Source organism: Cervus elaphus, chromosome 11, assembly GCF_910594005.1.
Source record: "Cervus elaphus chromosome 11, mCerEla1.1, whole genome shotgun sequence".
In the NCBI taxonomy this organism is placed as follows: Eukaryota; Metazoa; Chordata; class Mammalia; order Artiodactyla; family Cervidae; genus Cervus; species Cervus elaphus.
This window is the reverse complement of record NC_057825.1, coordinates 36,569,493-36,594,792: the sequence shown is the minus strand read 5'-3', so window position 1 is coordinate 36,594,792 and position 25,300 is coordinate 36,569,493. Positions and strand designations below refer to the sequence as shown.

General features: G+C 40.4%; 1 protein-coding gene across 3 annotated transcripts in view; it reads right to left on the bottom strand.

The window, feature by feature from the left end:
* Nucleotides 1–1,466: 1,466 nt before the first annotated feature.
* Nucleotides 1,467–25,300, bottom strand: part of LCLAT1 (lysocardiolipin acyltransferase 1) — a 188,386-nt gene continuing 164,552 nt past the window's right edge. For all 3 annotated transcript variants that reach the window (XM_043917508.1, XM_043917507.1, XM_043917509.1), the window contains one exon: nucleotides 1,467–5,555. In XM_043917508.1, the coding sequence (XP_043773443.1) occupies nucleotides 5,053–5,555 (503 nt within the window). In that variant the 3' untranslated portion in view covers nucleotides 1,467–5,052. The remainder of the gene's footprint in view (nucleotides 5,556–25,300) is intronic.

Genomic DNA, 25,300 nt, shown 5'->3' with positions numbered 1-25,300 from the left:
GTGGCTCCTGGGAATCAAGTCAACACCGAGAGAGCACAGGTTGTCTTTTAAGTATTTACTTTAAAAATGTTTTGGCATGAAGAGTGCACTGCCTGACTGCAGGTTAGATTCTGTGACATCCTATGGCCTACTAGCTGGCATTTGAAGTACCTCATCAGAAACCCACCCTTCACAGGGGGTTGCTGAAGCCCTTTATATAATTTATCAGTGAAATGAGTATGTGGAAGCACATGGGAGACCAGAAAGACCCTGCTCTCCTCTCCCCTCTGTCCAATCAGATTATAGATATCCCACCAGCCTGATGACCCCCGTCCTGGCAACCTGGCTCTTCTGGTCCTGCACACCCTTTTCCCAGAGAGTGGTGATGGGAGCTCCCCTTAGAGTGAATCTTTCAAGCAGATGCTCATTGGAGGATCCGAAGACAGTGTGGGGTGCTGCAGAGCTCAGGTTCTGCAGAGAAATAAAATCATTTTCCTTCTACCCTTCTGGGTTCTTGAAATATCAGACAGATTAACAAGAGAAGAACAATCAAAAATTGATTAGCATGTATTATCCCTCCTGTATTCATGGAGATACCCAGGGAAAACTGAGGAACTCCCCAAGGTGGCTTAGAATCCAGGCTGAAATACTACTTAATGGAAAGGGGAGAGAGAAAGTAGCCTTCTTAGGGGAGAGTGAATGGTGATCAGGAAAGATGAATGGGCCCTTGGAATAGATGGGGGAGAGGGAAGTATGGCCTTTTGTGATAAAATGTGTGGGTGTGTACTGTCCCTTCCTGTGACAAGAGTCAGTCAGTTTGATGAAACCCCCAGGGAGGGGATTTATGGCGACTGAGCTCCTTTTGGAGAATCTCTTTAGGTAGAAAAAGGGAGTTCAGAGACAGCCCTTCCCTGTATTTGCTATTTTTCAAGTTCCTACAACTGAAAATAATCAGCATACCAACATGGTCTAATTGGGGTGACATGCCCTGAGCTCCTATATGCAAATATTGGGGTGGCATATTCTGCTACCCTTAAGTCCCATGACTTTTTCGTCTGTTGGCTAAGTATGTTTGTATGCACTTGTCAGGCTTTGGTAAAAGGTTTGCCTTCCTAGTTCCAGCTTCCCAGACAGCAGAGGAGCAGTGATGAGAGTCCCACTTGCCTCTTACAGCTGGTGATGTGGGTATTTCCCATTGACCCCCATTCTTGTGGAATGACCACATTCCCTTCAGGCTGAATTGAGAGACGGAGGAAGAGAATGTTCTGAGGACATTCACTGAGCCCTGAATTTGGCTGTGGCCCCTGGACTTTTTCAAGGATGAAGGCATTATATCCCCTTTTTGCTCTGGCATTTTGTTTCAAATATCTGTGAAAGAGAGTCCTAACTGATCAGCTCTTCCCCAACAGGACACACGGTGAGACTGTAACAACACAGCACCCAGTCAGTCATCCTTGCACAAACAGAAGCCCAACACACATGTCAACTCTATTGAATTCATTCCACTTTATTTTGGGATGGATACTAGAGACCACAACTCACAAACATAGCAGTGGACATTGAAAACTAAGGCCATTCTGTGAGTTATTTTTAAAACCTAGTGTTTTGCACATAATGATCTTTTTAAAAAAATGAATTACCAAAACCAAGATTTCTCTTCTGAAGTAAGAATATAAGGTCGGCACAAGACAACTTTAGGGCCATATCTAATCTGAAGTTCATCATGTGACAAGAGCATCTTTGTTTTCTACAACATAAATCATAGCCCTGAGGCAACCGCTACCCTCAGCATCAAGTTCTCTTTTCCAGATGGCATCATAAAGTAGTATTGACCACAGTGACCAGTGTTCTATAAACCGTATTTCTCCCAGTGAATAGCAAAGAGACTTTTACCTAAGAGACACACTGCAGGATTCTTGGAGCAAGAAAAAGAAAGGGACCTGTAACTAAGGCACTGAAAGCACATTATTTATATAAAGAAATGTAAACAATTTAATACCAACAGGCTCCCTCCATTAGTCTCTATTATAAAAGTGCACAAGGGCAGCATGGTCAGGCGCTTGAAGTGCGGGTGAGATGGGAACGTCTCCCTGGAGTCTCAGCTGCCGACGGTCGACAGCGTCTGACTTAGGGCTGTGGACGTAACTCATTTCAAAGTGACTCAAGAGGAAGCTGTGTTTTAGTAGCATGACAAACAAGGAGAGGATTTTACTAACAGCTTTAAATTATGGGCTCTGACATTTATTTTTCTTTCAGTCTTCCACCATGTTCTTCTACTGGATTTCACAAGTACTTTGGCTTGTTTCATCAAAGAGGCCTGGTGGGAAGCCTTATGGCCTCATCAGTGCCCTTCAGTTGTAGGTTCCTATTTTAAGTGTAATCTTCCACGTCCCCTATAAACCACACTCGCTTTATTTAAAACGTTTCCAAATGGGAAAGATGTGACAAGTAAGTGGACACATAGTGCTGTAAACATTTCAAACTCCACTGAGTTTACTTTTGATGGACTGAAAGGGCTTTAGATGGAGGCGAGGGCCCATATGCAGCCAGACAAGGGGCTGCTGAGTCCAGAGTGAGGGTTGGAGGTGGGGAGGGGCTCCTTCCTGGGGCCAAGCAGGACTGAAGCTGCATTAACCTCTACTTGACATTACTACTAATCTCTACTTGCTATCAGTTTTAGAGTCTAAATCATGGACCATATATTTCTTTAAAGAAGAGAAGAAAAAGTTGGGTAGGAAAACGCAAATAATTACAATTTTAAAAGAAGCCTTATTGCAACCCCTCCCCGTCCCCCCCAAAAAAACCCCACAAACAAAACACCCCTCCCCCCCCCAAAAAAAACCCCCAAAGAGGTAACTTTTTTCTTTTTAAAGTTACCATTTCTAAGTCTTAGAGCAAGTACAATGTCTCAGTTTCTGGGCTTATGAGTTCTGGGCATAAAAAAAGAGCTTGCGTTTTATCATAAAACATGTTTGTTTGTTTTTTTTAAGACCAAAAGAAATTGTGTTTTAGAAAGTAAGAGTTCCCCCTTTACAGGTTTCAGAAGGTTAAAGAGGACCTGCCATTAAAGCCAGAGGAGCCAAGAGAAGCTTGGAGGAAGGGGGAACAGCCTACATTACAAACACCTGAAGGGTAGAAAGTGCGGCGTATCTCTTACCCAGGACAAAGGCAATCCTGCTTGCTAAACTATTTTCTTGTTTCCAAATATAACCAGGAGTCTGAGAAAGACCTAAATTAAAAACATCTTTTATTGGAGGTTGGGGGTGGGGAGAAGGTTTAAAAACAAAATAACCACCTTAAAAACCACTGAAGACCTGGGTCTGGAGCAGATGTGGGTAGTAACGAATCAGAAGCCCCAGTAGTACTGAAAACAGCCTTGGGGGAGGAGTTAAACAGGCTGGGCCTTCAGTAGAGGCCCTAGTTAGAACTCTCCCAGTGAAGGTGGTGTGCTGACAAAGGGCTGCTGTGACCAGGACCTTCTGGAAGAGTCTGCCCGGTAAGTCCAGCTCACAGCGTGCTTGCCTTCCCTGGCGATGCTTGTGTCCACTGTTCACTGGATGGAAATCACCGTCCAGCAAAAATAAGACGTCATTAAGGAGAAAGCACTTGCGCCAAGAGTATACCAAGCTAGAAAGAGTGTTTGGGGCTGGTTCAAGGCAGGAATAAGCAGGCAGGTTTGCTTTACAGCACAAGACTTTTAATTGCCCCATCTTTTCTGCTATTCTGACCAGCATTCCGATTAGGATAAAATAAATAAATAAAATTTAAAAAGTAATTGCAAGGCTCCAGTGGAGTGGAAACCTCGACCACATATTTCTTTTTTTTATGCCTCAGAAGGAGACTGGTACTGTTGGCTTGCTGGATTTTCCATTGACTCCAAACGACAAGAATACTTAGGAGAACAATTGGTCAAAAGTGGGTTTAAATTTTACTAGTGAAAGAGGAAGCCTGAGACTAAAAAAGAGAGAGATCCCTATCATTAAGAAAGGATTCATTTTTGTGACCATTTTGATTTTAATAAAATTTGTCAAGGCTACAAGGGTTGAATAATTTAGGTTAAACCATTACGGCCCTGTCTGCAAGTGTTTTTGTTGTTGATTTAGCAACAGAAGTTAGACACACATGCACATGTAGAAAATACAATAACTTTCCTTTTTGTGGAAGGTTTTAAAGAAATATTTCAACCAAGACAGAACTTCAAAAGTGAGTTTCTGACGGCAATACCAGAATGTTCTCAAAAAGGTAAGTGACTTTGATGTATACCATTGTTAATGCAGAAAAGCGACACCTGCCAACAAGCTGTAAAGAAACAAGTGCTAAATATGCAAAGGTACACAGAAGTGAAGAACTACTGTTTGAAGTCCGAGCTTTAAAAATTTACACTAAGGTTTCTGAGTGGAGAGCCTGTGGTTGCTCCCTGAGACTCGTCTAGGTCTTATTTTCTGCGTGAGAAAAGGGCACCGGTGGTTTTCTGATGTCGCGGTCAGTGCAAGGCTAAATGCCAAGGTTTCATGAATAATGAAGGGCTTCCTATCAAAATGTTTGTTCGGCTTAAGGAGAAAGGGTTTCTGTCTTCTGGTCTTAAGGAAGGATGCAAGGGTTTGATTGGCATAGAAAGGGGTGCAGGGACAGTGCCGGGAGGGAGCTGGGAGGAAGGTCCCTCACCTTCACAGTCAAGTGCCAGCACTTGATCTGGGCTGGTGCTCAGGAGCTTCAGCTCTGCCTCCCGTCTGGGGAATTTGTCAGGAAGCAGGGCTGAACCTGTAAGGTCTGTGTGTACCTTGACTGCTAACAGCCTGATGATTGTTTACTAATACTCCGGCCCGCGTTAATGTTGCCGCCATCGCTCCCTGCTACACAGTGTTGAAATTACATTCAGAGATTTAAAAAGAAAAAAAAATTGTGTGTGTAGCAATATTGTTCCACAAAACTAAGTGCAAAATATCTTTTAACAAATAATGACGGTCGTAAGAAATATTTGACATAGTCATGCAAAAATGCATCTCCATTTACAAAGGCTTAGAACATTTCCGAAACACGCCCTAGGCTTTTCCACCGTGAACCTTAATGATCTTACTCATTTTTCTTTGCGTTTAAATGTGGCTGTTTGTGTAAGAGGCGGTAACATGCAAGTTCGAGGATCTCCAGTCCACCAAATATTCTCTCCTGCAGCACGAAGATGACGATGACGATGATGAAATACCACCGGACAAGACTGTACAGGTAGATGAACAGGCACATTGTGGGACTGAACAGGGTCCAGTAGAGGATGGAGAGGAATTTGACCACCAGCACCCTGAGCTCTGACTTGCAAGGAGGAACGACCGTCTGCCCCGTGAAGGAAAAATTCTTCTCCCCTTGATAGAAGGAGCGCAGCCTCTCTTCTTTCTCCTCCCACCGCTTGTGGCACCAGAGCTGGAGGTCCTCCTTGGACTCGGGGAGGGTGTTCACGGGGTACCGGTGGACGTGGAAGTGGATCTCCTTGGGGAAGTCCCCGAGGAGGAGGTGCTTCTCCGTCTGGGGAATGTTGTGAGGGTACGCCACCGTGATGTCATGGACAGCATCAAGGTTCTTATCTAGATTTTGGAAAAGATAAAAATACAGACGGAGTAAAGATCCATCTGGACAGCAATGCTGATTCACACTGAAGGCAGGGGAAGAAAAATCAGGACAGAGTGAACCAAGATGAACAAACAAGGGCTATAAATACCTGTGTTCCCGGGCTCTTGCGTCAATATTTACCAGTCACTTTTAGTTTTTTATCTGCTTGCTAATTACCACAAAGACCTTTAGAAAGAAATCATCTTTGTTTCTAGAAATAGGAATCTGCCATTCAAGAATTAAATAAATAAGCACCTTAAATTAGATTTGAGATAGGAATTAAAGAACACAGCTCTTCTCCACCAACAGGATTCACTGTTTATAGAGATCTCCTATCAACAAGACACCCTCTCTCCAAATAAAAAACGTTCTTACTTTTGACCCAATATCACTACAAAGGCTACTGGAAAGAAAAACTCTGTGTCAGAGTTGATACAGTGCTCAGAATTGCCTGAAAACTTCCATATGACTTTTTAATTTCTAGAAATGTCAGTGTGAAGTTGAATTCAGAGACTGAATGAGACCCTAACTTAGTACTGCCGTCATCATAAGAAATTTCATTGTTTGGTTACTGTGGGGTTAAGTGTTTTCAGCAAAGTCATATGCCAGGTGCTGGAGATGGAGAAGTGAACCAAAAAACACCAATCCCTAACTTCACTCCAGAGCTCACAGCAGAACCAGGGAGACAGCAAGTCTCCTAATGGGGAGCCGTGGTGGGTGAACCTCCCAGCAGAGAGCATGGAGGGCTGAAGGCACTAAACTAGGCTGGAGGCGTTCACTGAAGACCCTCACTGTCACATTTGAGAACGGGAACGCAAGTCTGTAGGTGATAGAGAAGCACCTTAAGTGGTAGAGAACCTCTTAAGGATTTTAAATAGACAAGGAACCAGAATTTGTTTCATCTGAGCGGGGGTTAGCTTGAGAGCAGTAACAAGAATAGTTTGGAGAGGACCAGGGGCAAAGAGGTTGGAAGAGTAGTTTGGTCATACAAGGCAAGAAATGAAGAGGAGGTAGGGACTAAAGGAAGTGACGTGTTCAAAAAAAATCACAAGGGAGGACTGACCTGACAGAGTGCTCAACTGGAGGGGGTGAAATGAGCCCAGGTTTATTTCTGTTTGGGGTTCTTGAACGGACTGGGGGAAGGGATCTCTGAGATTAGAAATGTGACTAGAGTGCCATCTTTAAGGAATCAAAAGGATCACCCATGGAATCCTGTAAGAGGCCCAGGAAGGTTAAGTTTTTGGCCCAAGGACACACAGTGTGTTGATGCATAATCTCTCAATGTTGCTTTCTTCCATACCAAGTAATCTTCAGTAAGAGACTTTTGATGTGAACGTTTGATTCATCACAGAACTCTATGATGTAGGCAAAATTAACTTGTGGTGGAAATCAGAACAGTAGTTGCCTGTGGGGGTGGGGACTGGTGGGAAGGGAGCATGAGGAAATTTTCGGGGGGGGGGGCAGAGACATTCTGTGTCTTGATTAAGAGTTTGGATTCCATTAAATGGTACATTTATTTAAGACCTGTGCAGTTTCACTCTATCCCAATTTTACCTCAATCTTAAGAACAACAAAGATACGAAGCAACTTCCCCACCTGCTATCACCATGTTTCCCCTTCCTCCTGAACCATTAGGTTGTGCTCAACTTCTCTGTAAATGTTGGCAGGCAGTCTCCTCTCCTCTGTGATTTACTTTAGGGAAAGGACTAGGTTTCAATCTGGTTTCAGAACTGTCTTATAAAATACTCCAGCCCTTAAGAGCTATGTCATAAGAAATAAGAATGCCCATATCGACAAGGTTTAGACTCAGAACTGGAGGGAAGTCCTTTTGGGACGCTGGGCACTGTGTACCTCGGAGCAGAGGAAGCCATGAAAGGTTGGTCCAGGCAACTCCAGTGCACTTGTACCTGATGGTCTGAGGGAAAGACGAGGCCCGACCTGTTCGGCTTCAGAGGAGGGAAATGGGTCCTGTGGTGAGAAGCCACAGGAAAATACTTTTTAACAGCTGTCGAGAGGTGATGTGCCCACTGTGTGAGAAAAGGCTGGCTGACTCCCACCTGGGGGACTGTAGCAGGAACCTACCCACAGGAAGGAAGGCTGTCTGGTCAAGCACCCAAGACCAATTGTCACTGGAACACTGAGCACGATACATCCACTAAGATGGTAATATAATATGTCCTACCTGTTAACCTCACCTGCACTAAAAACTGATCAACCTTGTGTCAATTCAACATTAATCATGACTACCCTGCTCTGTATTGATCAAACTTTTCCTTGACAAGTGAGTTTGATGTTTTAGTGCCCCCTCTACCTGTAGACCTCAGAGCCTGTTCATCGATGCCCACCAACCAGAACCATAATCCTTGTATTATCACAAATTGGTAGCAAAGTATATAGAATACATACTATATAGTAGTAAAAAACTGAAGATGCCCCTTTCTGCATTCCTCTTAACAACCTGTAGGGTAGGAGGTGTGTGTGTACACGCAGACAAGTGTCTGCTCAAAATACATTCAGCGAGTCTGGGGACAGAGATGGTACCACTTACAGAAATGTTCTGTGAAAAAAATTTCTAGATTTATTGTAGTGCAGAGCATGAGAGCTGTGGAGGCAGACTGCCTAGGTTCAAATCCTAGCTCTGCTTCTTAGTAAGTGAATGAATTAATCTCTGTGGCTTATTTATTAGTTCCTATATCTATAAATTACCTCATAGAGTTGTTGTGAGGAATAAATGAGATAAGTAAAAACACAAAACAGGATCTGATATGTAGTAAGTGCTCAACAAATGTTAGCTGCTGTGGCTGTTACTGAATCATAATGTTAGCATGTTGGGCTCTAACGTGAATTTAGCTTTGAGTAAAAAGCAGAGACATTACTTTGTCAACAAAGGTCTGTCTAGTCAAGGCTATGGTTTTTCCAGTGGTCATGTATGGATGTGAGAGTTGGACTGTAAAGAAAGTTGAGCACTGAAGAATTGATGCTTTTGAACTGTAGTGTTGGAGAAGACTCTTGAGAGTCCCTTGGACTGTGAGGAGATCAGTCCTGGGTGTTCATTGGAAGGACTGATGTTGAAGCTGAAACTCCAATACTTTGGCCACCTGATGCAAAGAGCTGACTCATTTGAAAAGACCCTGATGCTGGGAAAGATTGAAGGCAGGAGGAGAAGGGGAAGACAGAGGATGAGATTGTTGGATGGCATCACCGACTCAATGGACATGAGTTTGAGCAAGCTCTGGGAGTTGGTGATGGACAGGGAGGCCTGGCATGCTCCGGTTCATGGGGTCGCAAAGAGTCGGACACGACTGAGCGACTGAACTGAACTGAGTCCACAGATGCCAGCATGGATAGTGGGGAAAATACTGCATTCAAACATCTTTAAACCACTGTCCAGGGCACTGCTCTTCTGGGCCCTGAAGACACCAATTACAGACCACATGTCTTCCACATAAGACAAATGTTCAAACTATTATTTCACAAAGTGGCCAAGGACACTGCTCTGCCTCAAATATTTCAGACTCCTTCCCTGAAATATTTTATCTCAGCTTTATTCAATGACCAGCTCAAATTCTAAGGGTTCTAAGAAGAGCTTCCTTACGTATTCAGGCCGAGTGGTCTTGCCTGCAGTGAGTGCCTGAGGCATACGTTTCGATGTGCTCATTTGGGCATTCACCCACCATCCTGCAGGACAGTAGGAGAAGCTCACGAGAACCCAGTGTCCCAGGAAAACATAAGAATCTTAAGGGCAGGACCATGTCTTTGACTCCTTAGAACCTTAGTAACTAACATACTGCCCTGCACCTAAAACACATATTTTACCAATATCTATAGTCTATCTTCTCATCTAAAGATACAGGAGGGAATGATAATGCCTTCTGCATGAGGCTGTTATGACAATTCACTAAACTTTTATACACAAGGCTCTTTGCATAGGACGGGCACAAGGGAAGTTCTTAAATGTTAGCATCCACTACAACTTCTATATTCAGTTAATGAGACTGGCTTGCTCCACTGGATCTTTAAGCAACTTGGTTCTGTGTATTCTTGGTTCTGAAAGAATTACAACAATCTTGGGTGAGGGTGTTGGGAGATCACCTTACAAAAAGGCAATATTCCAAAAGTTTCTATAAGTTGCTTGTTTGGAAATTTAGAGCTGTGGAATGATAGAACTCAACATAATTAAAATAGTATCATAATAGTATTTAAGTGCTATTTATATTTAATAGTATATAAGATATTTTAATTATGTTGAGTTCTATCAACATAAAACTGCTAAGAAAAGAGATTACTTTTCACACCATCTCTTCAAGACCTCCTGCCCTGGGGCCTCTAGCCCAGGGGAGTCCTTACTACCAGACAAGGTATCTTCTTCGCAGGGGTGGGCAGGCTGGCAGAGCTTGGTTCATATGTAAGTGACAATAATGAAATGGATAGTCAAAAGTTGAGATGTGCCTTTATTTCATTTACCAATTTATAATAGCTAAAACAATGCATAATAGATTAAGGTAAGTTCCTGCAATGACAAAGAAGTTACACTACCTTTAAATTTTCTGGTATGAGAACAAGAGCCTTTTTAGTATGTGAATCATGATGGTTGCCATCAGTAAAAGCCATTTTTAGAAGACTGTATTGCTTTTTAGATAGTTTAAATTAAAAATCTCAAAGCTCCATCTGGTCTAGATGCTGTCTGCCTACATGGGGCTTAGAAAATGGATCTGCTCTGTTTCTGATACTGTGTCTACTGGACAGTTTCATACTTGAGTGTTATTTTGAAAAGCAATCATTCTGTTAGAAGAACAACACTCAGCTGGGTCCAGAGATGTTTGTTCTCTAGGAGAGAAAAAGCACTTACTTAATATTTCAAGTCTTAATTTTTAGTCTCAGACCGAGACTGGGGGAATTCTTAATACTTCAGTTGTGTTTAACCAATAGAAGTTTAAAAGGCATGACTGGACTTCATGAATGTCGTCCTATGCAGAAGAGCGCTTCTCCCTGAATAGCAAGGGGGCCAATGATTATCAGCAGAGCTCTACTCACCAGGAATGGGGGAAGGCCAAGTCTTTACACATCTGTATGTTTAAAATGAAAGAACCAAGAGAAGAAATCCCAGTTTGCCCAGATTCAATTATATAGTTCAGTGGCAGAATAACAGAAATGTTATTTTTCTTTCTTTTTTAATCCAAAGTGATCTTTGATGGGGCTTCTCCTTAGCTCAGCTGGTAAAGAATCTGCCTGCAATGCAGATGACCCAGGTTCAATTCCTGGGTCAGGAAGATCCGCTGGATAAGGGATAGGCTACCCACTCCAGTATTCTTGGGCTTCCCTGGTGGCTCAGATGGGAAAGAATCTGCCAGCAATGTGGGAGACCTGGGTTTGATCCGTGGGTTGTGAAGATCCCCTGGAGAAGGGAAAGGCTACCTATTCCAGTATTCTGGCCTGGAGAATTCCATGGACTGTATAGTCATGGGGTCGCAAAGAGTCGGACAACTTTAATAAAGTTGATAACAACTGAAGTGTTTTTTCTTTCCCTATACCATAATCAAATATAGGCAAAACATACACAAAAATTTAGGATTTCATTTTAATGCCTGCTTTTAAAAAATTATACTTTCTATTAGATCTAGATCCATAAATCTACCTATATATATTGGAGAGTTTTCAACAAAGCAGCTTGTCATCTAAGATGTGTTTGTGTTAAAATGCTGAGGTCACTGGTTTTGTGCACTACTTTATCAGATAAAAAAAAAAAGGATAAAAGTGGGAGTTAGTAACTAAGCAGTCATTCACTGTTCCACTTTGATACTGAATACTACATGGCTAAAAATAAGCATGACAGACTGACACTGGTCAGTACACTTTAAAGAACAGCTTTGAATGGACAGATTTGGATATATTTACACAAAAAATACCAATAAAGAAGAAATCTTTCATCTTCAAAATAATGGGGCATGCATGAATCACTTAAAACCACAAAACTAGTATTGCGACTCAAACAGTACCATTTTCTTTGTTAGAGAAAACATTACTGTTCCCTCCTAGGAACATTATTCATTTTTCCTTCTGTAAAAATTGGATGCATATGGAACAAAAGGTCGTGTCAGGAGGCTTCCAGCCTCGCTTCTTATCAGCTCTATGACCTGGCAAGTTCACAAGAAGCCTCATCTGTAAATGCAGATGAAAACAGTAGCGACCCTCATAAAGTTTTGTGAAGATCAGTTGGGAACAAGACTGCAGGATGGCTACAGAAGGGCTTGGCAGGAGGTGCGTGCTCAAACTCTGTTATTCCTCCACGAGGGACGATCACCTACCCTGTTTGGTTTAGGCTGCTATCTTTTACCTTCCATTTTCCTCTAGATTTCCTCTTTCTTTGGGACACAGACAAGTCTCTTGTAGTGACACTGAGGTCTACTGTCTAATATTCTGTCTACTCCTCTCCCCAGTAGAGAAGTCAAGTCATTTAGGGGCTGACCTTGGCTCTCCAGGTAAGTCCAAGCATATCAAGCCAGTGCATCAAGGTCTCAATTTATCTCCTGATGCATTTTCTTTTTCAACCCTAATAACTCATCTCTTGGACATTTTACGCTCAGCATAGATACTGAATCCTCTGATGGCATTTAGAATTAGAAGCTGATGACTTATGCTCTAGGATCACTGGTCTCTTGTCCCATGTTGCTGTTATTGTTTTTAATAAGTTGAAGTGAGTTTCTACTCTTTTTCTAAGAAAGAACCATTCTGCACTTAAAAAGCAACCTTCAGCTGAAAAGTGACACTAAAAATGGTATCCCTGTGAACAATTATGCTTATCCAGGAATTCAGCTCTTACCTACAGTTTTAGGGAGACATATTTTCACTTTCCTATCCTAAATCTGTTGAACTTTTTGTTTTCTGTGTAAATGCATGAATCTTTTCAATTACAAATCTCTCTCTTCTGATGGATCTTCAAAACAAGTTTTATATTCTAGGTACAATGGAAACCTTTTGACATCTTCCATAATTCAACAATACTGGTGCATTAGAAGATCATCAAGGCGAGATGTGAATAACAATATAGCACTTGCTAAGGACAGACAGACATAAAGACACTCATATGCACACATGAGTATAACACATGTGCCTCAGAAAAAGATACATAAACTTTCAAAAATGAGATTCGTACTGTATACACTGTTTTATAACGGTTACATGTACTTCCCATTCATGCCATTATAATTTTCAAAAATATCATTTTATAGATGTGTATACAACATTGAAAATTACTTTATCAGATATTTGTCTTCACATAATATTAAATATCTATCAATTTCTAAATAGGTATCTTTGTAACTAATAATAAGGGTTTTATAGGGTAAATTCCAGTAAGGTAAATTGCTGGATCAAAGAATATGAATAGGCTTTTGCTGCACATGGGAAACTGACCCCCAATAAGGTCAGTTTAATAAAAACACACAAGAAATGCATGATGGTGCTTTCTTTTTCACACTTTCACTAATGCGTGCAATTGCTACTTTTAGAAAGCTGCCAAAATATGTCATTTTTGTTTTAATTTGTGTATCTTTGGTTAGATAAAACAACATATCACTGGGTATATACACTAGGGTTATCCCTTAGGTTTTGGGATTCAGTGATTTGTCATCTTATGGATTTGTAAGACCTCTTTATACATGCTTTAAATCTTTTATACCAATTTTGGTCATCTGACACTAGTGTTTCCCTGGTCATGGATGGGTTTATTTTGTTGCTGCTCTATGAAATGTAGCTTTATCCAATAGTCTTTTATCCAGTTTCTATGGACTGTTTGTTTCTTTCTAGTCAATTTGCAAAACTTGTTCTTTACCATGAATTATTAATACTCTGTATTCTTTGTTGCAAATAGTTTCATAACTCCGTTATCTGTTGCCATTATTTATGGCATACTTCCAATATGTGTGGGTGTCTGTGTCTATACAAGTCCATTATTTTTTCTGTTATAGCTTTTAGATTCCTATCTTGTCTTTCCGGCCCCTAGACTGTTTGTATACTTTGTATTTTTCTACAAGATGAAAAAATTTTTTCATTTAATTTTATAACCCACCTTTACTTTCTTTCAAGACATTTGTTTTTCTAGCATCCTTTATTAAATAACTCTTTTTTTCTACTATTTTGAAATACCACTTGGTCATATATTAGATTCTCAGATATACAGCTATCCAGTCTCCTTTCTCTCTTCTCCACTGAGCTGTGTTTATTCTTTCCTTAGTTACTTAATATCTAATAAAGCAAATCTGTTTTCTTTTTCACACTGTACTGGGCTCCTGCTGGCACCTATTCTGCAATATAAATTTAAGATCAACCAGGTAAATAACCCTGCCAATTAAGGGGACTGAAGAGACAGGAGTGCAATCCCTGGGTTGGGGAGATCCCCTGGAGGAGGGCATGACAACCAACTCCAGTATCCTTGCCTGGAGAATCCCCATGGACAGAGGAGCCTGGCGGGCTACAGTCCATAGGGTGTCAAAGGGTTGGACACAACTGAATCGAATTAACATGCACAATTCTAACACAAAAAACCACCCCCATCTCAACTTATCCTGAAATTGCATTTGCATTATATTTACATTATACTTTTGAAAGAACTGGTCTTTCTTTCAAAAGTGAGAGTTGGACTATAAAGAAAGCTGAGTGCTGAAGAACTGATGCTTTTGAGCTGTGGTGTTGGAGAAGACTCTTGAGAGTCCCTTGGACTGCAAGGAGATCCAACCAGTGAATCCTAAAGGAAATCAGTCCTGAATATTCATGGGAAGGACCTATGCTGAAACTGAAACCCCAGTACTTTGGCCACCTGATGTGGAGAACTGACTCACTGAAAAAGACCCTGATGCTGAGAAAGATTGAAGGCAGGAGGAGAAGGGGATGACAGAGGATGGGATGATTGGATAGTATCACCAACTCAATGGACATGAGTTTGAACAAGCTCTGGGAGATGGTGAAGGACAGGGAAGCCTGGCGTGCTGCAGTCCATGGGGTTGCAAAGAGTCGGACATGACTGAGCAACTGAACTGAACTTTGAAAGAACTGACACTTTTATATTGTTTTTTCAAGAAAAATGTGTTTCTCAAATCTTAGTTTATCCTCCAAAAAGACTTCACGTTTCTTCACAAAACTTTTGTGATTTTCTTTAAAATTTATTCCTAAATAATTTCATAACTCTTTGGACTATTGTGGATGGGATACATGTTCCTACTTAATGCTTTTAGGCAATCACTGCTTGCTGTTCAGTCATCAAGTCCTGTCCGACTCTTTGTGACGCCAAGGACTGTAGCACGCTGAGCTTCTGTGTCCTTCACCATCTCCCAGAGTTTGCTCAAACTCATGACCATTGAGTTGGTGACTCTCTCTAACCATCTCATCCTCTACCGCCCCCCTCTCCTGCCCTCAGTCTTTCCCAGAATCAGGGTCTTTTCCAATGAGTTGGCTCTTCACATCAGGTGGCCAAAGTATTGGAGCTTCAGCTTCAGCATCAGTCCTTCCAAAGAATATTCAGGGTTGACTTCCTGTAGGATTGACTGGTTGGATCTCCTTGCAGTCCAGGGGACTCTCAAGAGTCTTTTCCAGCACCACAGTTCAAAAGCATCAATTCTTCGGTGCTCAGCTTTCTTTACAGTCCAACTCTCACATCCATACATGACTACTGGAAAAATCATAGCTCTGACTATATGGACCTTGTCAGCAAAGTGATGTCTCTGCTTTTTAATATGTTGTCTAGGTTTGTTATACCTTACTTTCCAAGGAACAAGCATCTTTTAATTTCATGGCTGTAGTCACAGTCTGCAATGGTTTTAGAGCTCAAGAAAATAAAATCTGTCACTGTTTCCACTTTTTCTCCTTCTATGTGGTGGGACCGGATGCCATGATCTTAAGTTTTCTGAATGCTGAGTTTTAAGCCAGCTTTTTCACTCTCCTCTTTAACCCTCATCAAGAGGCTCTTAAGTTCCTCTTCACTTTCTGCTATCAGAGTGGTATCATCTGCATATCTGAGTATTTCTCCTGGCAGTCTTGACTCCAGCCTGTGATACATCCAGCCGGACATGTCACATGATGTACTCTCCATAGAAGTTAAATAAGCAGGGTGACAACAAACAGCCTTGTCATACTCCTTTTCCAATTTTGAACCAGTTTTTTGTTTCCATGTCTGGTTCTAACTGTTGCTTCTTGACCTGCATACAGGTTCCTCAGGAGGCAGGTGAGATGGTCTGGTATTCCCATGTTCAATTTTCTCATCTTTATGGTCTTTTCTCAGTGTTTTTACTGCTGCTGCTGCTGCTGCTAAGTCACTTCAGTCATGTCCGACTCTATGTGACCCCATAGATGGCAGCCCACCAGGCTCAGCTGTCCTTGGGATTCTCCAGGCAAGAACAATGGAGTGGGTTGCCATTTCCTTCTCCAATACATGAAAGTGAAAGTGAAGTCGCTCAGTCGTGTCCGACTCTTCGCGACCCCATGGACTGCAGCCCACCAGGCTCCTCTGTCCACGGGATTTTCCAGACAAGAGTGCTGGAGTGGGGTGCCGCTGACTTCTCCAGTGCTTTCAACAGTGTTTGCTTAATAATAAGCACAGTTCTGACTTTAACTAAAATGTGGGTTTAAATGCTTTAGCATACGAGATACTGTTGAGTTTTGGCAACACAGTACTACATTTAAATAACTTCTATTTTGTTCTAATTTTTATTATGAATGCCTTAAGTTTATCAAAAATTTTTTTGCAACTATGAATAGGATCAAATACATATTTTTTTAAAAAAGAAACTATTGGTCTATGAACCAAACTATTAAAAGGAAAAATATTAAAAATGCAAAGAGAAACTGAAAAATAATTATAGTGCAAGCTTTGGTATCTTTCATAATAGAACAACTCAGTAGATAAAAAATAAAGGAACTGAATAAATATTGATAAATTTGATTTAAGAGACTCACACAGACCCGTGTGTGTGTGTCAGTTGCTCAGCTGTGTCTGACTCTTTGTTACCCCATGGACTGTAGCCCGCCAGGCTCCTCTGTCCATGGAATTCTCCAGGCAAGAATACTGGAGTGAGTTGCCATTTCCTTCTCCACATATAGATCCATATGTCCCTCAAAAATATCTTAAACACTTTGATGGCTGATCATTAACTTGGTGGCAAAAAGATTTTAAAGAATTTTATAAAAGTCACATTTTCAAATCAAGATTCTATAAAAATAGAAATAAAAAACAAAATATAATAACCCCCTCTAAAAGAACACATTTAATTCTGTGATGAAAGATGAAATCAAAAGAAAAATTGCAAACTACTTACAAGAAATGAAAAAGAGAATCAATGGGATATAGTTAAATTTTGAATGCCTTCTCTAAACATTCTAGCAAAATTCACCAAAAATAAACAGTGAAAGAATAAACAAATGCAAAAGCTAGGTATTTGATGAATAAAAGATTAAACTCTATGAAGGTGATTAAGGGGAAAAGAGAGCATACATATTTAAGATCACAGATACCAAACGAAGCAAAATCACAAATACAGAAGAGATTAAAACAATTGTGAGAATGTGAATCTACACATGAGGTAATATATTAACACAAAAACCACAGTAGAGGATCCATGGACATATATACTACACATTATGCTTCAGATCTGATTGGTGAAAATTTGTGTTTGGTTCAAAAATTGTAAGATATCATTAGTCAGTCTATTTTCAACAGAAATGCAAGCTCTTCTCGCTGTGTACTAAGGACAAAGAGCATGGGTGCTAATTTTACAGGCAGGCCAATGTAGCTCATGCGCTGGGTCTCCTCAGCGCCCAGGATTTTAGTGCAGAATTTACAGAGCAAACATAGACAGTGAGGGATAAAATAACACAGTGCTATGATGGGAAAAAGACAAGAGTTCTAGTTTCAAACTGTTTTCATTCCCAGGACCTACTAAGCATAACCGCTACTTACACTGGTGCATCTGTAGATTGTGTTTTTGATGACACAGACTTATTTTGCCTATTCTTTCAAAACTTCATACTCTTTGTTTTCATTATTCTTTAAAAGAAAAAACATGTGCTAGAATGTTTAGAGAAGGCATTCAAAAATCAATGCAAAAAAACAAGAGTAATAACAAAATATAATTTATCTTACTGTTGTATTCAACAAATTTGTTTTGATGTTCCAAAGCCCATGGACATGAATCAACACTGGATTAAAAGATTAGAAATGTCAGCATATGCATACTGTACTAATTTTCTAGTGTTTGAATTAAATGAGATTGGAGACAGCACATTATTATAGTCTCTCTGCTCTGAGGTTAGGATTGAAGATGACTAATGATGCAGTTGGACATTACCATGTATTGTGTGTGTGTGTGTGTGTGTGTGTGTGTGTGCACTTAAGTTGCTCAGTTGTGTCCGACTCTTTAAGACCCCATGGACTGTAGCCCACCAGGCTCTTTTATCCATGTATTGAGCGCTTACTAAGTACCAGGCATAACTGATTCAACAGTAGGACCAAAAGCTGTAAGCATTTGGGGTATACTGGTGGACAAAAGGAAGACCCCTCCCTTGTGGCATTTATCAGGACAATCACTTTTTCTGGTGGTATCCCTCTTTAGCAGTTGTGGAAACTGAGGTACAAAGAAGTTGTCACTTGCTGAAGGTCACAATTAGTAGCAATCTTTGTGGCCGATTACAAAGCCTTTCCACTATGCCATTCTACCTTCTATGAACTGCACATTAAGAACAGTAGGTGCAGAGTCAGACTGACCTGCTTTGCACCCAGGCACAGTCTTATTAGACATGTGACCTTGAACAAGTTACTTAATCTCCCTGGGCCTCAGGCTCCTCACCTGCAATCTAGGAATAATGCTTCCCTTGGAGGGCTAGAAGAAACAAAACATATCTGTCAGCCAGTCCGTAAAGGCAGTACTTAGTAAGGACATCAGTTCTACAAAAATGAAAGATCTGGGTGTTTTTCTTCCAATCTTGCACTTTTATTATTATTCTCATCTCAAGTATATCATTCACATATTCTGATTAACAGAGTCTTGCTGTAGTTTTATACAAAGTATAAATGATTAGATCTTGTATACATTTCTGTTATACACTCCTAGGACAAGCTTAACTGACTGGTTCACCAAACCACAAGCTAGACCCTACCATCCACTTTGTAGGAGTTACCTAAACCACAGTGGATGGAGTGTGTAAGTTACAATCTTATAAATCTAAAAAATTAACAATACAGTTTAAACTAGTAAAAAGTATGGCCCCAAATCAAAGCCTACCACTACTACTCTCTCTATAGCTTTATTGTGTATGTGATTTTGCATATAACACAGAGTTTGCTGCAGTTTCATCCTTTTCTCCTTTGAGAGGGAAATTTAATTTGGTTGGGGATGCGATCTTATTAATGAGTGGAGACCAAGTTGGTTTCTTCAAAAATAGGTAGAAGGTAGAGTAGAAGTGAAGGTTTCTGATTGCAGGTGACACGTTTTGTCCTTTCTGTGGCCCTGGGCTCTGCATTGGAAGCCACACTGATCGGTATCAAGGTGGCTGTCAAACTGCCTTAGGTTTATGCTACACTTCCTGCCTAGTCTTCTACTTAGATGACCCAAGAATTAAGTTACCTGCTTTCAGTCACTTGGAAATCAAAATCCCCAATCAGTAAACTTGACCTCTGCCTGACTGGGGATTGAGGATCTTACCACAAGGTTTTGCTGGTTTTTTTTGTTTTTTTCCCCATCAACCAGGACAGATCCGACCATGGTTGCACACCTTCTACAGCAGGGGCTTAGTAATCCCAAAGTCCTTTTGGTTGATGGAAGGTGTGTGAGGTGATATTTCTGAACAAGGTTATTCTGAAGGCTAGGTTTCCTACTTCTTCCCTCCTCCACAACCCACTACTATTCTGTTCTCCTGAATGACCAAATTAAATACTCTACTAGGGAATATACTCTATGGCTTTTGTACTCTTTTAGTAGAAATAGTCATCATTCATTCTTCTTTTTCTTTTTACTTTGTTTTAATGAGTCCTGTAAAGTGCAGTGGTAGTAGTAAATAAATGGATCAACACAGGAAATATTCAAAATTTCAAATGGTGAAGTCTCAAATGCAGGTCTTTACTTATGCAAAAGGTGCCACTACTGGGAAGAAAGGACCATTTAACGGGACTGGGACTTCTTTTCCAATAAAATGATAAAGAACCGGACTGTATGTAGCTCAGCTGAAAGACAGAAGTCTCAGGTTCTTTCAATATGGCAAAGGAACAACAGACTCTGTTCTTACGGCGTTTATAGAGTATCTTCTGAAGTTTAAAATGAGAAGAAGAAAACGGACTTTGTGCAGTTCAGAAAGATATGTTCCAAAGAACAGAGCGGACATACCGATAACATCATATACAATTTTGATACTTCTGACCAAAAGAGGTGAAAATTTCCTCCTTTTCTTTTAGTACTTTCTTTTCTTTTTTGTGCTTTTTCTTCCTCCTTCCCTCCCTCTCTTTCTTTTTTTCTGTGTATAAAGTTCAAAAACACATGCTAACATTATACCAAACTGAAAACTAATCCAAGTACTCTATACCTTTGTAAATGAGCAGAATCCACACAGGTTGTTATCTACATTTATAGACTTACAATTCCGGGTTTTCAATAGCTGTGGCCTGCTATATCTTCTTCCAGGCAGAAAACTGATTTTCTTGTATCCTGAGGAGTCAATTGCTGATACAGGGGAGGAAATGTTCTGTATAACACTTGTTTTTTCAGCATATTTTACTCCTAAGATGAGACAGGATCAAGGATTCTTCTAAACCAGAAATTCCTCAGTGCTGACAAACTTCTCAAAATAATACTCCCCAAAGCATCAATGGAGACTGGGTGGTGGGGGAAGGTATTAAGGCGAATTCATTTCCTAGTTAACTCTGTAAAGCTTCCTCAGTCAGACCTCAAGCAGAGGTCAGTGCTGATGATCTAGCCCAACTGTTGACTAAACAGCTGTTTCATGTGAGTCAGAGAGGGGGAATCAGGATGGGAACGCTGCAGTAAGTAAAGTATTAAAGAGCAGATGCTTTCTTTGAAGATATTCATCGGGAGACAGGAAGTAAGAGAAAAGTGCTTCCATCCAGGGATCAACTCCTGTGAATCGGCATAAAAAGTCATTTGGGTAATAACTGGATTTTGTGTTTAAATTCAGAAATGTAAGGAGAGTTAACATCTGGATGAATAGCTACTATGAAACTTGAGCTGTAAGAATAACAAAAAATTAGGGAAGTAGATCAGTATATGTAGTGGGTTGAATGGTCTTTCCCTGGTAGCTCAGCTAGTAAACAATATGCCAGCAATGCAGGAGACCCTGGTTCAATTCCTGGCTTGGGAAGTTCCCCTGGAGAGGAGATAGGCCACCCATTCCAGTATTCCTGGGCTTCCCTGGTGGCTCAGATGGTAAAGAATCTGCCTGCAATGCGGGAGACCAGGGTTTGATCCATGAGTTGGGAAGATGCCCTGGAGGAAAGCATGGCAACCCACTCTAGTATTCTTGCCTGGAGAAACCCTGTGGACAGAGGAGCCAGGAGGGCTACAGTCCATGGGCTCTCAAGGAGTCGGACACCACTGAGCAACTAAACACACAGCACGGTGGGTTGAGTATTCTCTCCCCCAAAATGTACTGTCCACCAAAACTTCAGAATATGACTTTATTTGGAAATAGGTTCTCGCAGATGTAATTAAGGTTAAGGACTGAGATGAAATCACAGTAGATTAAGGTGGACTTTAAATGCACCTTAAAAGATGTCCTTTCAAGACAGAACAGGGGATCATGTAAAGATGCTGGGAGGACTAGAGTTATGCAGCCAAGCTAAGGAATGCCAGGAGCCGACAAGCTAGCACAGGCTAGGAAAGATTCTCCCTTAGAGCTTTGGGCGAGGGTATGGCCCCAGCCAGTACCTAGATTTCAGACTTCATCTTTTTTATTTTTAAGGCATCAAATATGTAGTGATTTTTTTAATGGCAGCCTAGGAAACTGACACAATACACATTAAGCAATATCAAATGTCAAGGATTGCTTCTTTTCTGAGGCTTTATTTTGGGGAAGGACATTTCTTCGAGAGATTTATTGTACTTTTGAGTTATAAAGTGGCATTTTGAGAATAAAGAGCAAGGTCACCTAACTGTCAAAGACAGTTATGGAAAATGTATGGAAAATGAACACTTTGTTTCCTAAGTTTATCTGAAGAGAGTAGCTACAGGTTCTTATGGAGAATGCAGAGCTACCAATTTATGAAAGTTCCTACAAACTGCTGAGACTTGTTCCTTAGTTGAGAAGAAGAGGCTGTGCCAGTGGTTATCAGCCTTCAGTGGCCTAAGTCACCTGGGGAACTAGCTGAATATGAGGAGTCCTGAACCTCATTCCCAAGATGCTCATTTAACATGTATGGGTGAAATCAAGGAATCCACGTTTTAATAGGCACTGCAGGAGATTCTGATCTGATGTAGAGGGTTGAAGGGTCACACTTCGGAAAACATAAGGATGGCTCTAAGCAGAGGAGTAAATTTAAATGCTAAAACTGTAACATTTCTATAGCGAAACATAGGAGAAAATCTTTGTGACCCTGATCAGGCAACAACTTCTTAGATAGGTCACAGAGAGCAAAAATAAGAAAGGAAACAGTGGAGAAATTGTACTTCATCAAAATTAAACACCTTGACTCTAAAAACAATTTTAAGAAAATGAAAAGGCAAGCTACAGATTGGGAGAAAATGATTGCAAACCATATATATGATAAAGGACTTGAATCTAAAATATTGGGCTGGCCAAAAAGTTCATTTAGTTAGTGAATAAGATTGTTCAATAAAATTCTTGATGAAAATGAAAAAAAAATTATTTTTACTTAAAACCTCATGAACATTTTGGCCAACCCAATATTAAGAACTCTTACAACTCAGTAATAAGACAGTCCGGTTTTCAAGAATACGTTAAAGAATGGAGTTGGCATCACCAAAGAACATATATGAAAGGCAAGTAAATCCAGGAAAAGATGCTTAACGTCTTTGTTATTAGGGAAATCCAAACTGAAACGACAGTAAGTTAACACTGCATACCTAACAGAATGGCTAGAATTTAAAAAGCTGACAATAACAAGTCTTGATGATGATGCCCAACAATTCTCCAGCACTGATGATGGGAATGTAATTTAGTACAGCCACTTTGGAAAAGACAGTTTGGCAATGGCCCAGCAATCACACTTTTAGGTATTTACCCAGGAAAACATTAGCCTATGTCAATTCCTATATGGAAATGTTCATGGAAATGTTATACATAATATTCTTAAACAGTAAGCAACCCAAATAGCTATCAGTCCATGAATGGGCAAATTGTGTTATATTCCACACAGCAGAATACCACTCAGCCATAACAAGGAATAAACTGATAATGTAGAACAATATGAACGAAACTTAAAAAGCATTATGCTAAGTGAAAGAAGCGAGGTAGAGTCAACTACATACTGTTTAATTCCATTTATATAAAAATCTACAAAAGGCAAAGTTACAGTAACAGAAAGCAGATCAGCAGTTTCTAGAGACGGTAGGTTCAAGGAAGAGGTTTAATGGCAAATGGGGTCCTAAAAGAACTTTTAGGGATAATGAAACACTCTGTATTTTGACTATAGCAGTAGTTATATGACTGCATTTCTCAAAATGCATCTAACTGTACATTTAAAATGTACTTGCATTTTAAAGCAAGTAAATTGTACCTCTAAAAGTTGTTATTTTTGAAAGCTTCTCAAATATGTACTCTAAGGTAATATTTAAGAGACACAATATAACAAATTTGTAGTATCTGCTATAATCCAAATACAGCATTATTTACACTGGTTGGATTCTCATCACACTAAAATGTTAGAAAACAGAGTATTTAAAGTTTGAAACAAGTCCAAAATTTATTCACATGCACTAATTTTTAGTGATTTTTTTTTGGTTTTAGCATTTTATTGGAAACAGAACATTTTCCTATTCATTCAAATAAACACTGACATATCCATAAGTTTTGCATTATTGTTTTGCACAAGTTTTTCCTTTCTTGGCTAATGTAATTCCCTAATTAAAAAATTATGCTAAGTGCAACCTGACATTTTAAAACTTCATACCACCCTAATTTCTTTCAGGGTCACAAATAATACCTAAAATGTTTTCTTGCTTAACCATCTAGAAAGGAAAAGGATTGAATCAACATACTTTTGAAGCAGTTGCAAATAATTCAATTAGGATTGACAAACAATAAAGATAACAATAAAGTGGGAGACAATGTGTCTTGTGATCAGTATTTTAGAAGCAGAGCTCTCTAATTAGATTACCACAGTGGTGGCAGGGCAGGGCTTCAGGATTATCAAACAAAGCTCGTGTGTGCACATGTACACACACACACACACACCACTGCACCCTTCAATACTGAGACAGTATATCTATTTTAATAGTTCAGATTTTGGAGGATATATTTCTGCTTTTAACCAACATTATGACATAGAAACTTATGAAACATTTGGGAACTGGTTTAACATACACATTGTAACCTCCCTCTCCCCCAAGCTGCCCCCACTGCTGCCCTCCACCAAATACTTTCTCTACCACCATCCAAAATGGAGCACCAATCTCCTCACATACCACAGCAACTCAACAGCAGCACTCTGTCAGTGCCACAGAATATGTGACCCTGGCAGCAAGATTACTTTGCTTAGCTTTGAATTATTTACACACAGTGGCCATTGACAAGGCCAGGCCAGGCTGATGGGGAGGTGGTCACTCTGTGTGTCCAGAGGCTCCTGCCCTGGACTTTAGTGCCCTCCCCGCCTTTACTCAATGGGGAAGGGTCTCATTATAGTACTTTACACAGGCTGATCTATTGACTGATTATATGATATGAATAGATTTCTTAACTATTCAACCAGTCTTGAGACATAAAACCAGGAAGAAATCTGATTTAGTCCTCCCGATGTATAATTTACCTTTCCCTGGTACAACTTTTCCTCCATAGCTTCGTATAGCAAATAAATGAAATAGAATTTGCGGGCTCAGTTCCTAAGATTTTATACCTCCTTTCACTTCACTCATTTACATAACCCTCTGCCCGCTGGAGGTTTTTTCTCTGCTGCCTCCTCATCACTAGACACTCACCTGAGCCTGTTGGATGGGTACATGCTTTGATAGGAGTATTTGATTTTTGTTTGTTTGTTTGTTTACTGGGATTGGAGGCTAGTGAGGGTCCTTGGTAAATTCATGATTATTAGCTGAAAGTTTACCCTCAGCACTGCTCGGTAACCACACAGGTTTCTTTAGTCTGTTTCGTGTCCCAACCACCCGGATTTGAGTATTTTATGCCTTTGTTTTTCTTTCAAACCTCCACTACACTTCACTATCCCTCAGTCTTATCCAATTTCTCTGAGAAAACAACTCCTGAGAAACTTCTACAAGCTCTTACCACCACATCTACCCACCTACTTGCAGGTTAATCCATACATATACTTCGCCTTCTCTTCTTTATACAGATGACCTGCCCACACTCCTACTTAGGGCCTGTCCCTCCACCTTTGTGCCCTATCATCATGTCGACTCTGCTGATTCTGACGATGACATTTCTCCAGCGATAATCAATCATTCCTGTCTTGCACATCAACACGCATGTAATTCCTCCCATCATCCCCTATTAACATGTGTCCTCTGGCTACTGCTCACGTCTCTCCTCACCCAGG